This window comes from Rhinopithecus bieti, unplaced genomic scaffold (assembly GCF_001698545.2).
Source record: "Rhinopithecus bieti isolate Rb0 unplaced genomic scaffold, ASM169854v2 scaffold_12077, whole genome shotgun sequence".
NCBI lineage: Eukaryota > Metazoa > Chordata > Mammalia > Primates > Cercopithecidae > Rhinopithecus > Rhinopithecus bieti.
In genome coordinates, this window is record NW_016807340.1 from 807882 (window position 1) to 825999 (window position 18118).

General features: G+C 39.8%; 1 protein-coding gene across 1 annotated transcript; it reads left to right on the plus strand.

Moving 5' to 3' along the window:
- Positions 1–663: 663 nt before the first annotated feature.
- On the plus strand, positions 664–12027 carry TIFA (TRAF interacting protein with forkhead associated domain). The gene is made up of 2 exons (XM_017881380.1): positions 664–928; positions 8133–12027. The coding sequence occupies exon 2, from the start codon at positions 8151–8153 to the stop codon at positions 8706–8708; it is 558 nt and encodes a 185-aa protein (XP_017736869.1). The 5' UTR covers positions 664–928; positions 8133–8150; the 3' UTR covers positions 8709–12027.
- Positions 12028–18118: the final 6091 nt, after the last annotated feature.

Genomic DNA, 18118 nt, shown 5'->3' on the forward strand with positions numbered 1-18118 from the left:
CCAGCTTTTACTTGTGGACTCTGGATGTCCATTCCGGTGGAAGCGGTAGGAGAGAGAGACTGGACTGCTGTGCTGGGTGTAAGGCGAGGGCAACCTGGAGCAAGTTCAAATCCCGCCTCTGCGGGAGGCAGAGGTTGCAGTGAGCCGAGATCACGCCCCTGCACTCCAGCATGGGCGACAGAGTGAGACTCGTCTCAAAACAAAAAAAGAAAAAAAAATTCCACTTCTCGCCACACTCCACCATTCTCTGAGCCTCAGTTTACTCATGTGTAAGGGGGGCTAAGATGATTAGAGGAGATCTCCATGCCATGCACTGGCTTGCTTGGTATCCTTGGAGTCACCGAAAGATTAGTTCAACTCCCCGCCTGCCCCCGCCCTGGGGCAACATTCATCTCGGGGAAAAGTCCCCCTTAATGCTGAAATGATCCAGTTCCCTTCTTTTCTCTAGCTCGCCAATTGGGCTCTCCCGAGAGGCCACTCGTTTGGTAAGGCGCGGTCCGGGTCGGTGCACCGCGCACCAAACCCTGCCAGAGAACTCAGAGAGGCGGCCAGGGAGCTGTGTGCTTCGGCAGAAAGGCCCCGGCGGCCGCGTCACCTCCCGAGGAAGGAAGGGGCGGGAGCGCGAGTGGGGCGGGCGGAGCCTGAAAACCTCCGCGCCTTCGCTGCGGGCTTTACAAAGGCCCCAGGCGCGCGAGAGGAGGTGCTCTGCCAGCCAGTGGGAGGGGAGGCCGCGCCCGCAGGAGGATCGGCGGCTCGCGGTCCGTGGTCCCTGGCTCGGTTCCCCGCATCCCGGGGCTCACACCTGCCCGCGCGGAGGAGCAGCGGCCGGGCGCCCTCCCCGAGCCTGCGCCCAGTCTCCTCGATTCCCCTCGCTCTGAGCCGGGCGAGCCGAACAACTCAGGAGAGTTCACGCACTCCCCAGCCCCAGGTACTTGCGGGGCGGCGGGCTAGGGGTGAGGTAGGGACTGGCCCTTTTCGGTTTATCCCGCAGAGACAGCAGCTTTGTCCAGGAGAAATTCGGGGTTTCGGATCGGAAGTCATCCCCCGCCGCTCCGGCTCACCTGGCACACGCTCACCGTATGCTAAGGAAAGCCTGCAAAAATTATAGACGGCACTTCCCTGTTTTATAAAATATGAGAATATTTACATAAATGAGGAAACATTGGAGATGGGGGTGTTTTTTCTCTGTACTTTAGTGTTCTTTGCAACGTTTTCTAATCAGAAAACAAAACGAATGTCATTTATGCAGTGTGGCTCCAGAGCAGTTGTGCGTGACGCCCCCCCTTGCCAACTGCCACGGCCCCACGCTGTCGGTGGCCGAGCGAGACCTTTCTGAGGGGCCCTGGGCTCTCTGGAGTGCCGAGGTCCTTGGTCCTAGACCTGAGTTCTTGTTTCAGTCTGGTTCATGAGATAAATATAGTAATCCGTTGTTTTCTGGGACTTTCCCCAGATTTCAGATTGAAAGGTGGAATTTCCCAAATCCTCTGAAGCCAAAATCCACAGACTGAGCCTCACTGCGGATGTCCGCAGCCACCGGGAAGTGGGACTGTACCCCGGGTCACGCCAATGAAGTAGAGTGGGAGAAAGAAAATATTATGTTAGAAAGACACCGAGCTTTCTTAAGGTTTTCCTCCTGCTGTGTTTGGTTTTCACCATTTTTTTTTTTTTTTTTTTTTTTGATTCTTTGCTTTTGCAAGCAGACCTGTGGCGTTAGTATTAATTCTGCCAACAGACTGTGCCAAGTTCCACAATGCCTTCATAGCCACCTTCAGGGTGATCCCTGTTGAGCAGGGTTACCGAGATTAACTTGGCCTTTGCTCTGCTTCCAAGTTTCTGTTCCCCTCCTGTGTGCTTCAGTTCAGTTGTTCATTAGGGAGAAAAGCTGAAACTTCCTATCTTGCAAACACCCAAAGACCATACTCTTTCTTGAAATATATTCAGTGTGGAACTGGGGAGAAGGGGCTGGGGGAAATGAAAGTAAAAATTCACCATCCAGAACAGACCTCATTAGTATATCAATCCTGTTTTAAAAACAGACTTTCTAAAGCAGAGAAATCTTGTTGCTGCGACCACCCAGGGCCGCCAAGCTTTCTGTAAACCGCTTTAGACACCTGGGTCCTTTTTAGCAAAATATTTTAATAGATTTTTTGTTTATGACATTTTAAGGCCAAACTCCCTTCGGCAAGGTAGGGTATACATCTCTTCACTGACTTTGCCAGGACCTTGTGTAGGGTGGTGTGGTGGGTGTATGTATGCTGTGTGGTGTTTGCAGGAGGTAAGAGTGAATAAACTGTTTTCGCACATAACATCCTCTACACGTATCCATTCTTCTTTCCCTCAAAGAGGAGTCAGAAGCCTTGCCCTTGATCTAACCTTCTCCTTCCCCACTCTAAGCCTCCAGGTAAGTGTATATATACATCCTTTGTCCAGCCAGAAAGCTGGACCTCAAGAATCAGCATCACATGCTTTCTGGTATTCAGCTTTCAGAGACAAGAGTTTCCATATGCAGTGCTTATTTATTTCTATATCTTTATTGTATTTTCCTTTGTTAACACAGATATTACTGTTGTCATATTAAAGTGTTTACCACTTTCCATGTCAGATATCACATTTACCCTTTAATGATACTTTGCTATACTCGCAACCACTGTCATTCATAAAATAATATTGTAAAGAATTATACTGCTCCACCCCAGGTTTGTTAAGTGTTTGAATAGATATTGAAGTGCACATGGTATAAAATTCCAAAGGTATAGAGTGTTCAGTGGAGAGTAAGCCTCCTTCCTATCTCGGGCCCCCAGTTTTTGTCTCCAGAGGTAACCATTGTTATCACTATATAAAATCATTGTTCCCCTGTTTCTTTGATAACTTATGACTAACAGATTTCAAAATGCTGTTTTGAGCAAATGTGCACCAGTGATTTTTAAACATCTAACAATTTTAAGTATATTATTTTAGTTGTCAGCTTCTGTCTTTTCCTGTTTTTCTGCTGACCACTCTGAAATGTCAGAGTGTTCAGGCCGCTTTGTAGAGAGACCTTGTGGCTTTGGAGATAAACAAATAGATTCGTTTCTAAGTTCCTTGAAGTCAGAGATCAACATGGTCTCTAAACAACCTGCCACAATTACCGATGAGTACTAGGTCCATGCTAATATTATACACCCAGGCTTAAGGATAACTGATGTTCATAGTAACCTGGTGCTTCAGAGCCTGCTCCTCCTATGAGGTAGCACTAATGGCATATTTTCCTCCCCTGTATTAGATTCTTGTTTGGTGCCTTGCTGGTTGTAGCCCACACATCTTTATGGCCCGTTTCTCTGCAGGTTAACTGCTAAGGTTTGTGAAGTAACTGGTAATCGGGCAGACAGTGTTTGTAATGGTTACGAGAGGCTGCATTAGAGTTTGAGTTCTGTCTTTGACATTGGATTTGTGATCTGGGCTGGTTTTTAAACCCTCTGAGATTCAGCTCCCTCATCAGTGAAGCAGTGATTCACAGAGTTATTTTGAAGATGAGATGACCTGTTGTCACCAAAAAGCAGGTTAGTGGCCCGCTGCGTGCAGAGTCCAATTAACAAGAGTGTGGTCTGATAAAAAAAAAAAAACTGAATTCCTAAGCTAGCTTGGGGAAGGGGGCACAAAACGTCCTGCCTTTATCCACACCCAGAATGTGCTGCTTCACTTTTGCAGCAGAAAGTGGGCACTTTTATAAAGTAGGGTGGGAAGTGAGCCAGAGCAGGGGGTCCTTTGCTTCCCTGGTGCTTTACCAGACAGTTGAGTTGGCACCTTCCTGGGCAGAAATATAAGTTATATAAGTGGCCAAGCAGGCACACTCTCACCATGCCCTCCTAGTAGGTGTGAGTTCAGAGGCCACCCCCTGGAAGTGAGAGTTCTGTGGGGACATGCTTTGGTCTGCAAATTGACTGCCAACTATCCAGGAGAGATCAAAGTCAAGGTCGTCTTGGAGCACATGGTTAGATATACTTGCCCTGTAGGGAATGTCTGGTCAGGAGAAGTGAAAGGTTACATTTGCATTTCTGAAGGTCTAAGTAGGAAGCAGGGCACAGGGGGAAGCGGAAAAGAGAAAATAATTAAAAAAATTAAACTATGATTTAGAAAAATGGATGTACTTGGTTACAGTGTGTCAGGGACTTAGCAGCCTGCCTGGCATATGAAAGGCATGAAATAAGTAATAGCCCTTATTCCTGTCTGTAATAGTTTGTTCTCACACTGCTAATAAAGACATACCTGAGACTGGGTAATTTATACAGGAAAGAGATTTAATGGACTCACAGTTCCGCATGGCCGGGGAGGCCTCACAATCATGGGAGAAGGCAAGGAAGAGCAAGTCATGTCTTACATGGATGGCAGCAGGCAAAGAGAGGGCTTGTGCAGGGCAACTCCCCCTTATAAAACCATCAGATCTCGTGAGACTTATCACAAGAACAGCATGGGAAAGACCAACCCCATGATTCAATTACCTCCCATCAGGTACCTTCCCCAACATGTGGGAATCATGGGAGCTATAATTCAAGATGAGATTGGGGTGGGGACACAGCCAAACCATATCACTGTCAGGGTTTGCTGTGGTTTTACACCTTCATAAGATAGGTGAATGCATCCATCAGCTCAGGGTCTGATATGGTGCAGTAACAAATGACCTCAAAAATTTCAGTGGCTTATTGGAAGAAGGGTTGATTTTTTGGCTAATATTACCTGTCCTTTATGTATCTGTCTTCGGCTCTTCCCTCTGGGACCCAGACTGAGCTGCTCCTTGTGGGAACTGCTGATGTTTTGACAAAAGAAAGCGGGAAAGTGGAAGGAACTACACAGTGGCTTTTAAGCTTCTGATTGGAAGTAAGTTTCTGCTTCTCTTCCATTCATGTTTCATTGACATTGTTGTTAATGAAGTGGATCATCATTTTAAAGGGGCAGAACTGGTAGGGATAGGCCTGCAAGGATGGGGTAGCAAATATTTGACACTAATGCAGTCTGCCTCAGTGTTTGTTGGAGGGAGTCACAATTGTGAACCCAGAGATTCATCAAATCCAGAGAATTGATCTATAGCAAGACACTCATAGCCACTGATGTATATATAAACCAGAATGCCATTTTTTCTCCCTAACAGTGGATAATGTATCTGCCCTGGGGACTGAGTATAAGAACCTATATGGGGTAAGCTTTTCTTGTGGTGGATTTGCTCAGAAGACTGAATTATAAAGTAATAGCTTATGTAGAGCATACAAAAACAAAATTTGGATATTACCAAAAGACTATTAAGATCCAGAATACACCATGGTTTTTAATCCAGTTCTCCTTTTGCAATTCTTATTGCCTGAAGTCCAAGAATGAACTAGATCGATGGCAGCATATTGTAAATAAAGCTGGAGATCACTTACAGATTTCTGACACTTCTTTTCAGGCTCTTGTTAATAGCAAATGCTTTTCTTGTCAACTGCTAATGCATCATTCCATAACTTATAATTATTCTTTTATGCTGTCTGCTTCCTGAATAATGAGACTTTATTATCATAATTACAGTGTCTTCAAATCACAGTGTAAGATGGATTAACCAGTTCTACCCATTGTGTGTTAATTCTTGCTGACTTTAGTTTCATAGTGAGTTTTACCATCCCTGGCACAGGATTTTGAGGATTTTTCTCAGTTTTTCTGCTTATAGCTGGACATCTATGGCCTGCTTGGGTAGAGCAATATGATGCAATAATGTTCAAAAATATATTACGAAAATAAAATTGAAGATGCATTTTCAAATCAATAGAAAATAAATATTGCTTACCTATGTCATTTGTTGGATAACTGAATACATTGAGAGTTTGATTTCCAGCAGCAAAACTTTGCAAAACAGAAGGAAAGATTGTATTTTAAAAGTAAATAGCAGGGCTGAGAATGGTGGCTCATGCCTGTAATCCTAGCACTTTGAGAGACAGAGGTGGCTGGACTGCCTAAGCTCAGGAGTTCGAGAGCAGCCTGGGCATCACGGTGAAACCCCATCTCTACTAAAATATGAAAAATTAGCTGGGAGTGGTGGCGCACGCTTGCAGTCCCACCTACTCGGGAGGTTGAGGCAGGAGAATTACTTGAACCTGGGAGGCAGAGGTTGCAGTGAGCCAAGATCACGCCACTGCACTCCAGTGACAGCAAGACGCTGTCTCCAAAAAGAAAAAAAAAAAAAAAAAAAAAAAAAAAAAAAAAAAAAAAAAGTAAATGCCAGCAAGGTAGAAAGGGAAGGAAAAGTATTCTGGTTTTTGTTTTTTATATTTCAAACCAGCATAATTTTGATGCCAACATCTAATATAGATGGCAAACAAAAAACAATAAAACTACAAATCAATCTTACTTAAGACTGATGATCTCCAAACCCCAAATCAGTATAAGCAGACAGTGTCCGGTAGCCGCAGCAACTGAGAGTCATCCAAGGAATGCAGGCGGCACTCAGCATCTCTCTGTGTACCAGTGTAACTTATCGCCGTGCTACAGTTACAGAATTCTGTGCAGCTGTTAAAGAATGAGGTATATTTGTACGTGTAGATATGGGAAAATTATCACCCATATGTATTATTAATTGAAAAATCGGTCAGGCACAGTGGCTCATGCCTGTAATCCCAGCACTTTTGGGAGGGTGAAGCGGGTGAATCATGAATCACCTGAGCTCAGGAGTTTGGGAGCAGCTTGGCCAACATGGCGAAACTCCGTCTCTACTAAAAATACAAAAATTAGCCGGGTGTGGTGGTGCATTTCTGTAATCCCAGCTACCCAGGAGGCTGAGGCAGGAGAATTGCTTGAACCTGGGAGGTGGAGTTTGCAGTGAGCTGAGATCATGCCATTGCGCTCCAGCCTGGGCGACAGAGACCTGTCTCAAAAAAAAAAAAGGAGAAGAACAAAGAAAGGTTCAGAACTAAATATAGCATTTTTCTATTTGTGTAAGAAACTTTTTTCTCTGTGGAGAAATGTGCTTGTATGTGTGTTTGTGTGTGTGAGAGTGTACACACATAGTTATGCTGGTTGTGTAAAGAAAATTTCTGTAAGGATAAAAGTAGCTTTTACAGTGGTTGTACTCTAGGAGAGAAAGACAAAAGAATTCAGGTGGGGGAGAAATACTTGTTTTTTAAATCCGTTGTTAGTGTTTGAATTTTAAAATCATGTGCATGTACTTTTAAAAAATTAAATTAGTTTTAAAATGGCTATTCTGTGTTGAAGTAACTTCACAAAACTTTTAGTAGCTATTTCTGCTGTCCTGTTATACTGCTTTTAAGTACTGTACTAATTATCAAAGATATATGAAGTGAAGTGTAGGTGGAGGGCACCTCGGGCTATCGGCTCTCAAGGGATGTGGTTAACAACAGTTAGATTGTGCTATTTGTAGTTAATGACAGTTTGTCCATCCAGTCGTTGAGTACCACTGACAAAAATAATTAATTCTGATACCAGTGTAGGCTGTGATAATTAGAACCAATTAATGGAGGCTTATATTCTTAAAAGTAATGTCTGAAATTTGAAATTATAGAATAAAATAACCATTTAAAGCATTTACTATTTTAATCATTTACCTGTTAGAAATCAAAGTGAGGATATAAAGGATAAATGTTGCAATTATTTGTTTATAACTATTAAGTTTATTTAACCAGGTTTCATAATTCATAATATATTTAATTATAATCCAGTTAATAAATGGTAAGTTTTCTTTATGTATATATCCTCTGAAGGTATTGAAACCAAAGGGATTTTTTATTTCCTGATTTTCTTTTTAAAGTACACCTGTCATATTTTCTCTGGGCTCAAGTGACTCTATTTAGGTGAAAGAGGAACTGAGGTTTCTTTATGCTTCCCTCAACTCATTTTATTATCAAAAATCATTCTTTGTTATTGTCTGCCTTTTATGTGTGGTCTTATAGTCAAACTAGAAATGAAAAAGATAGGAAAAGCTAGTGTAGCAATTTTATAGGGCTTGGTATAAGATTTCACATATCTACTAGTTCACTGAAAGTATTGTCTATGTATCGTTTTCTTAGTCCAAATAAATTGCCTATCAGTTGATGTTCATCAAAACGTTAGAATCAAAGCTCTGAATGCCTCAAACATAAGCAGAAACTAACATGGTAATTTAATTATTGCAGGTGGGCCTTGTGCACATCATGACCAGTTTTGAAGATGCTGACACAGAAGAGACAATAACTTGTCTCCAGATGACGGTTTACCATCCTGGCCAGTTGCAATGTGGAATATTTCAGTCAATAAGGTTTTTTAACAGAGAGAAACTCCCTTCCAGCGAAGTGGTGAAATTTGGCCGAAATTCCAACATCTGTCATTATACTTTTCAGGACAAACAGGTTTCTCGAGTTCAGTTTTCTCTGCAGTTGTTTAAAAAATTCAACAGCTCAGTTCTCTCCTTTGAAATAAAAAATATGAGTAAAAAGACCAATCTGATCGTGGACAGTAGAGAACTGGGCTACCTAAATAAAATGGACCTGCCGTACAGGTGCATGGTCAGATTCGGAGAGTATCAGTTTCTGATGGAGAAGGAAGATGGCGAGTCATTGGAATTTTTTGAGACTCAATTTATTTTATCTCCAAGATCACTCTTGCAAGAAAACAACTGGCCACTGCACAGGCCCATACCCGAGTATGGCACTTATTCGCTCTGCTCCTCCCAAAGCAGTTCCCCGGCAGAAATGGATGAAAATGAGTCATGAACACAGAAAGTCTAAGAGGAGAAATATGAAGAATGAAAAGCTCTGTAGATACTGTATAGACACTACTTATTAAGAGTTTATTAGGGTTGTATATTATAGTCATCTGTTATGCTGTGAAATTTGGAATTCAGTGTTATCATTTTGAAGTCTGTAAATTGTGTTAGTCATTAACTTAGTCACCTGTTGTATTCCTGGATCTACACAAAATTATTTTGAGTGCTTGTCTGTGAGGATTAATATGCAAAAAGTGTCCTTTGAGATGAAGTAGGGTTCTCAAAATAAGGTTATATTATTTTCTTCTGCTGCTTGATTTTCATCTTGTGTTTTGCTTTGTTTTTATAAGGAACCATCTCTTGGTTTGGTCACATCATTTCACAGCAGCCATTTGTTTTTAAGGTCAAGGCTCCAGACAGGTTGTTACTGGTGTTTGCAGCGTGTCAGTACTTGCAGTACTGGAATATGTTCTAGGCTAGTGTCTGTGCGTCACTGTGGTTTTAGTATAGGAGGACTTATTTGAGAAATACTACCTTGCTTTTCTATGATTTCTTTTTACAGAATTATAGTGTGTTTACTCCTAAGATGACAGTTCTCTTCGTCTATATTCAGCATCTAAGACAAATATTTAAACATTTTAAAGAACCACTGTGTTAAGTTTAGGATTATTTACTTACCAAATTAGAAGTTTGACTTTTATGTGTTATACACAATTTTAAAATTTCACGAATTCACCTTTTTAATAGTATCCATGTACATAAAGTCAAAGTTTAATTAACCATTTTCTTTGAATTTTTTTCTAAATAAGGGAAAGAACTGTTCTTGGGCCACTTTACATAGATAAATATATGTGAATGTTTATAATTAACGCTTAAATATTCCTAGTGTTAACTTCAAAAAAGTCTTTTTCAGTTCTTAAATAATTTTTTTTATTTAAGATACTTATTCAACTTATCTTAACTAAGGTAGCTAGTGAATGTTAAGTAGATGAGGTAACCGTTCAGTTAAGTTAAAATGTAGCATTGCCAGGTAGTGAGGCTCGCTGTACAATTTTCCAGGTAAATGAAATTTCCTGTAGTGAGAGGTCCATGTTTCTGTAACAGCCTTTTAAAAATGCTTTTGTGAACCCTTTAGCCTCTTACCAAAAGAGGCTTTACACCTCATCTTGATTCAGATCATCAGTCTATTCCCGGGCAATAGTATGTGATGTCCAGCACCCTAACCCTGACTCCCCAGCCCTGGGACTATTCCAGTAGAGTGAAATATTTGTCCCTGTACAAAGTGGCCTGAATGACTGCTTGAGTTTTTGTGTCTAGTTTTCCTGCTTATTCCCTGTGATGCCCAGAGTAATGGCCCACCCAAAGATGTCCAGAGTTCATGTGCTAGTCTCCAGAACTTGTAACTGTGCTGTTACATGGCAAAGGGGAATGAATGCTGCAGATGGAATTAAAATAGATTATGCTGGATTATCTGGGTGTGCCCAATTGATCACCAGATCCTTAAAAGTGGAAGAGAGGCAGATCAGGATGTCAGAGTGATGAGGTGTGAGACGGACTTGACCTGCTGTCGCTGGAAAGAAGGAGGTCATGAGCCAAGGAATGTGGACAGTCTCTTGAAGCTGGAAAGCGTGCATTGGACATCTGGAAGCCAGAAAAGACAAAGAAAGATCCAGAAAGGAACAAAGTCTTGTAGATACCCTGATTTTGGTCCAGTGAGATATATTTGACTTGTTAACCTACAAAACTTTATGATGATAAATTTGTGTTGGTCATAAGCCACGAAATCACAGTAATTTGTCATAGCAGCAGATAGAAAACCAATATACTCGCCTTAATATAAGGTTATCTACTATTGATTCTTTCTAGGATTTTAGCTTCCTGTCTGATGTGGATTTATAGCCAGATCACCCAGCTTGTTTGAATTGCTTACAGTGGGTAGTCTCATGGTAAAGGCTTTCTATGAGTGAAGTGTATATACTTTAATGTATGCATACTGTCACATTTTGACTATTTCGGAAGACTTTCACCTCTGTTTCTTGTCTTTGAGGCTGATGAATGTGTTTCTAAGTTATAAATTTAATATCAAGGGATTCATGTATTATTGTTATTGAACCCAAACAATGTGTTACGTAATATTTAGGGCCAGAAAAATCTCATGCTCATACAGAATAATGATTTCTCCTAATGTAAATCTTGGAAAGGGTTTTGTTCAACTTGAGAAATATTAAAATTTTTTTCTATTTTTTTTTTCTTAAAAGATTGGCAAAGGAGAGAGTGGGTTGCTAAAAGTTTATTTATCATTGTTCTCCAAAGAATAGAAACACTTTCCATAGCCCAACTCCAGTAGTAAATAATAATGAATGCTTTATAATAAAAGAGCAATTGGTTAGTATTAGAATTATTTTGATTACAAAATTAGCATTTCTGCCAGAGCTACCCAACCCCAAAGTGGGGTTGTTAGAGGAAAGCTGCCATATTTCACAGAACCGAGGAAGGAATCCAGCAGACCTCAGGTGGGATTGAATGCGCTGGCTCTGACCCTCAATGCGTATTGGCTCCATGGCGACCTGTAGCTCCCAAGGTTTACACGTTATTGATCCCCCCAAAGAGACCTGATCTCTTGATTTCATTTCCAGGGAAGGGTCAGCTTGGGTCAGGTGCCCACCCCTTCAACAATCAGCTTGTCTCAGGTAATGTAGTCACGTTATATAATGGCTGCTCTGGTCAGTGATCATGTGGATAGATACAACATTTTCTCAAAAAAAAGGTCACAGGGGGTGGGGGTGGGGCAAACAAAACTATTGGTGTTTGACACAAGGTACTGCAGCTAAGATGTGAAACCTTCCATATACACCTTAAGGACTTCTTTGTCTCTGGAAAGTGATTTTTCTGGGGCTCTTTAGGTGAAGGGGTATATGAATGCTGCGAGTGTTAGAATCATTGGCAGTCTTTTCTTGAACCTGCAACTCCAATGGTTAAATCTCATATGTCATATGGTTATATAACCATTTTCTAGAGAATTCTGTTCCTACTATCTAATGCAGTAACTGACTTAAAAGTAAAAAGTATTACTGTTAGACTCTAACATGAGTGGCAGTATTTGTTTTAATGGAGGTGGGATTAGGTATGTGTTTTTACATTAAAACATTTTTATATGTGTAGATAAATATATATGCCTTGTAGAAAAATTAGCCATAATCTTACTACCAGAAGAGAACTACTATTTACCTTGTGTGTATGTATATGTGGTGGATGGTTCCATATTGCCTCCTGGCTCTTTTTATGTTTCCAATTCTCTAACACTTGTTTAATTCCTTATATTATTATGTTAAGATAACAGGTATTGTTATTATTTTACTATGTGGGCCATGATCGAAACTATCAAGAGTTTCCATTTCAGGTGGTGACCAAGATGAGCCCTATGGAAAGTGTGGGTGGAATTTAATGGGCTTCTAGTTGGTATGAGTTGTCCTCAGATCCAACCTATTCAACCTGCATGAAAATACTTATTTGTCCTTACCTCTTAAGCAATGAACTTAGGGCTGGGAGCACTGGTGAAGAAACTGGGATGGCAGTAGTTTCAGCTTTGTTGCTGGTTTCATAATTTTGTTGCTGATGGAAGGCTACCAAGGGACTAGAGATGAACCAGTTTGGCCCTGCTTAGTGGCATCAGTGAAATAACTGCTTGAAAGGCCCAAATCAAGACAGTAACTTCTTTATTTTTTTCAGACTACTCAAGTGCAGTAGTCAGAAGGGGGAAAAAGAGTAGAACAAGAAATTCAATCTGTAACTGACTATGAACAATCAACTGAGCTAACTCAACAGTGACATTTCAAAACAGAAAACTTCTGAGTTTAGACAGTCACAATAAGGTGTGACAATGAAATTTCTCCTTAGTTCAAAGTGCCTTTTTATAATAATACCACTTTCGGCATCTTGAAAGTTTTTTAATCCTCCAAAATTAGGTTAGACACATTCTTTTTTTTTTTTGAGTCAGAGTTTCACTCTTGTTGCCCAGGCTGGAGTGCAATGGCACAATCTTGGCTCACTGCAACCTCCGCCTCCCGGGTTCAAGCAATTCTCCTGCCTCAACCTCCCGAGGAGCTGGGACTACAGGCATGCTCCACCATGCCCAGCTAATTTTGTATTTTTAGTAGAGACGGGGTTTCTCCATGTTGGTCAGGCTGATCTTGAACTCCCAACCTCAGGTGATCTGCCCGCCTCAGCCTCCCAAAGTGCTGGGATTACAGGCATGAGCCACCGCGCCCACCCAGGTTAGACACATTCTTTTTAATAGCTAAGCAAAAAAATCCCCTGAAGCCCCCCAAACTCTCAAAACAATACTGACCTAATTTCTACCAGAAAGAATTGTACAGTGTTGAGTGTGGGCTCTGAGTCATACTGCTTGGGTTTATCGACCATTCCTGTAATTTGACATAACTCAGATTCCTCTTTTGAAAAACAAGGATTAAATAGTGCTTCCTTCATAGGGTCTCTGTGAATATTAACTGAGATACAGTATGTAGTCTCCTTACCACAGCGTTTACACACAGTATGTGTTCCTCTGAGTAGCACGGGGCAGAGTTAGGTCCTCATTTTTAATGGTCTCATATAAGATTTCTGAACTACAGAGGACATTATCTGGGTAGGAGGAAAAAAATCTTTAAATTTGAAATAATAATACTCATACAATTTATTTTGATATCATTTTCCAAATTTAATTTCATGTTTCACCTTTAATATTTCCTAAGGATTCAAGAATCAGATGCAGGGATTCTGTTTCTCTCTGTTTTTGATGTTATTGTTGTTGTTTTATATTTAGGATTTCAATGTGGAATCTCAGATTTCTTTTGTAAACTCCTTTACTGTCAGATAATTAACCAGAAATACTAAATAAATGAAGATGGGAAAACACTATATATTTAATATAAAATCTTTTTTAGATGTCTGTATTCTCAAGAAATTATGATTAGGACATATTTACATAGTTAAATGAAACCTCTGGCCTCTGCTAGAAAAATGTATTTCTCTATCGAAAAAAAAAAGCAGGTATAATCCCAAAATACATCATTTCAAAAGTTCTAGTGTTACCAGTGGTGAGTATGGGCAGGCTCCATAGTCCTTGATCTTTGTCTTCTTGGGAGAAAGAATTCAGCCAGGAGACAAGTATATTTAAGGCAGAAACAAGAGTTTATTGAAGCAAAAAAAAGTACATTTGGATGGAACCAAGGGGCACGTCAAAAGATTGAGCACCCAGCCTGACCTTTGTCTTAGGGCTCTAGAGGTTTATTATTTCCTATTTTTTTCTCCCTGTCTCTTCCCCTCCCTGTATGTGCAGTGGTTTGCCAGTATCTGGGAGGGCCTTTTGGTGGTTGAAGTTATGCACATGCTCTCTTAAGGCAATTTTCCCTTACTGGGCTAGCGCCCACCTGCCTCTGTCATTTTGCCCCTTACTGTGCATGCCTGAACATGCCCCCAGAGGAAGGCCAAACTCTGTCATCTTATATTCTTATTGGGAAGTTGTTGCCCATGAGCTCAAGATGTCTCCCGTTAGATTTTCCCCTCCCTGTCACCAGCCCTGACATTCTTTGTGGCCCTGTCCTGCCCTGTTCATATCTGCCTACCTACTCTAAAACTAGTATCTTAAATAAAAACCCTTCTATAACTTCACATCCCCTTCCAGCTACCCCATTTCTCTGCTCTTTTCAAGTTGTCTGCATTAGCTGTTCTTTATTCCTCATCCCCAACTCCCCAGTTTCCATCCCTTCATTTGTATAACTGTCCCCAAATGCAACTAAAGCAGCGGACCTCTTTTCAAAGCATTTGCTATTGTTGAGCCCTCCGATTTCCTGGCCCCTGTGACACTATGCTCTGGTTCCTGCATTTCTCCTGTATCTGTTTCTTTTGGCTGTTTCACTACCCCCAACTTCTAAATGTCAACACTTAGTTGAGCTTCTCTATGTGCTCCCCTGGGGTAAACTCAGCTGGTTTAATGACTTAAAATACCATTTTCCTACTAATGACTCCCAAACTTGAACCTAGACCTCTTTCTTGGGCTGCAGACATATATCCCATCACCAACTTGACATCTTCATCCAATTATCTTATAAACACCTCAAAGTTAACTTTTCAAATAGAACTCTTCATTTTCCCCCCTTTCCCAAACCTGTTTCTCCCATTACATTTATTAAGTCAAATCAGAACCAAGAAGTTACAGTTAAGGGCACTTGCAGCTACTAGGCTGGCTGTCAGACATCTATAGATTTGGCCAGTAGGGAGACAATGAGTCCAAATAGATTGAGACAGTTTATTATTTACAGACAGCAAAACCAGCATCAGCATGGAGTCAGCTCCCTGTATCCCTGGTCCTTAGGGATGTCCCTGGATGACACTGAACCAAGGGGACAAGATGACAGATGACAAGTAGAAATAGCTCTGTTGTTGAGGAGCCAACTCTAAGCTGTAGCTAAACATTTTAATAGTCGGTATCTGTACCTGAATGAGAGTAAGGTCACTGGAAACCAGTTGGATGAGAAATTGCCTCATGGCAGCCTTTTGTAAGATAGGGAGGTATTTTGCAAGATAAATGGCCCTTTGACAGCTCCTTTACGATGGCCTATCTTGCCATGGAGGCTCCAGAGAGGATCACGACGTTTTTCTACCAAGACCTGTGTCAGACTGTAGTTGAGTTTTGCCTACGTCGACTATGTGAAGTGAGCAAGGTAGCCACGGCACCGTGCCAGATGTGTTACCCTACAGTAGTATCTGATTCTACCCCTTTCTTTAGTCTTATATCCAACTCACCAGAAAATCCTGATGCTTCTGCCTCTAAAATCTGCTCTGCCTTTTCAAAGCCATTGTAAACCCAAGGCACACTATATTCCACTAGGAATACTATACATCCACTCTTGCCTTCTTACAATCCATTCTCTACACAGCAACTAAAGCAATCTTTTGAAAATGTGTATATGATGACTGTACATCCTTGCTTACAAAAAATGTCAGTAGCTTTCTATTACACATCAAATAAAACTCATTCTTGGCCTACAAGGTCTTGCATCATCTAGCCCTTAACTACCACTCCAGTATCATCTCATACCACTCTTCTCCCTCACTCGTGATGCTTCATTCCCAGTGGTCTTTTTATTCACAGAACATAACAAACCCACCTCAGGTACTCTGTACTTGCTGTACCCTTTGCTGATAAGATGCTTCACACCAGGCTTTTTTACTTGACTGGTTCCTGCTTAACAATTAGGTTTTAGCCAAGTTAACAATGAAAACTTAAAACAATTAAGTTTTAGCCAAGGTATCTCCTCAGAGAGGATTCTCCTGACCTATGAGAAGTAGTCAATTGGCCCCCAGTTACTCTCTCTCCTATAATCTTGTATATTTTCTAACTGTGACCTGTGATTTTCTTACATATATGTTTACTTATTATTGTCTATCTCTCTCACCAGAATGGTAAGCAAAGAGCAGAGACCTTACATGTCTTTGTACTTCTATGTCCCTAACACCCACCAGACACAGTTCCAATATTAATATTATTCCAATATTTGCTGAATAAATTATTTCTAGTACTTTTTATAAACACAAAATGTTAACTTTTTTTAACAGTTAAAACACATTTTCAAGTTTAGTTCCATCTTGCTTTCTTAATTTACTTCTTTTTGTCTTCACATCAGATTTAATAAAATAATTACAAGTCAGGAATCAGAATACCTGCATATTTATGGAGTAAAACCAGTAACAGTCAAATAACTTACTACCTTTAAGTGTAAAAATGTGTTTATTCACAACCATTTGTAAATTACCATTTGTTACCATTCCTTCAAAAAATTCTTTATGAACAAAAGCCAAGAAAATTACAATAGTAGCTTATGCCAAACCAAAATATACATCTGATGTATACAAACTTTAAAAAGCATTAACACAGGCAATGTGAATATAGATTACCTTAAAAATATTTCCAAGACACAGCTACAACTTAAGACATATAAATAATGGCATTACCTAATGTATTATATTTACATATTTAAAGTATCATATTAATTTCTATGAAATAAAAAAGGAGATAAAACTACAGATGTCATTGCTTAGCAGTTCAAATATTGAAAGGGCCACATGATTTTTTTTTTAAGTACAGCAAGAACTTTAGGTTACTATTTATATCTGGACCTTCCTATATTTATGAGAACATGCACTGTCATTGTTGCAAGAGGAAAAAAATTTAAAACATTAAGGAAAACCAAAAAACAGTTTGCTTACTAAAATCATACCAAATCCTCAGCAAAATCAAGGAAAGCAATTATGGAGTGTTTTCTATTCCTGGCGTTTTAAATTGACACATACATTTTAGAGAAAAGAACAGCTGATTGTCTATAACAAAATGCAGTTATAGATATTGATATGCTTAGTTCTATCCCATTAAAGCACCTTGTACTACAAGGTAAACGAAAGCTTAATAAAATCAATGGAGGCTTTCATACCAGAAAGGATTTTATTTGAAATACCCGTATTACCTTTTAGATTTTCCTTTCTTAAATCATGCAGAGAATATGTTCTGCGTAAAATCTAAGATCATTCATTGGAAATATAGAATTTTAAAAAATAATGGCACCTAAAAACTTAATACTATATATCAATTAAAGTCAATATAGTGGCATGTAAAATGAAGTGGAAAAAACTATATATATATATATGTATATATATCTTCTTAAGTATTATTTTTTATTATTACCAACTTGAAATGTCCAAACTCTGAAGGGTTATTTTATATTATCTTTTGTTCAGATTGAATCAACATTATCATACTAGGACATGTAAATAAGGACATGTAATGCTGATACTTCTGCATTTCTTAGAGTCATCTACTCAAATCAACTGTACTTACTATTAGATAATAAAATCCAAAGAAGTCATAGAAATAAATAATGCTGGAAAAGGGAACACTATTCTAAATCTGAATCTGACAATCCCTCCTCATGCTTCCTTCACATCTGCTAAGAATTAACAAAAAAAGTCTTAATGTTTTCATAGTTAGACAATGAATAGGCTTCATAAATCATTCAAAGTAAAATTAATTTAAAAAATGGAAAGTGGAAATCTACAATAGTAAACAGAAATGCTATAAAGAAAAGACTTAAACTTAATTGGCAACATGACAGGAAAATTAAATTGGTCTTGAAAAGCAGAAGGCAGATGATGAAATTGCACTTAATTCTGTATCAATTCAGATCCTATCATCCCTACTCCTTTCTAATAAAATAAGCATTTACAACATGGTTTCTTACACATCTCCCTTACAAAAAGGCTCAGCACAATCACTTATACATTCTAGTTGGTTTTTAACATTTGGTCATAACTGATAAACAAGGTCACACAATTTTACCCTATCGAGTCTGTTGATCTGTGTCA

Coding starts and splice junctions, on each gene's coding strand:
- TIFA (XM_017881380.1), top strand. CDS start 8,151: ATGACCAGTTTTGAAGATGCTGACACAGAAGAGACAATAACTTGTCTC.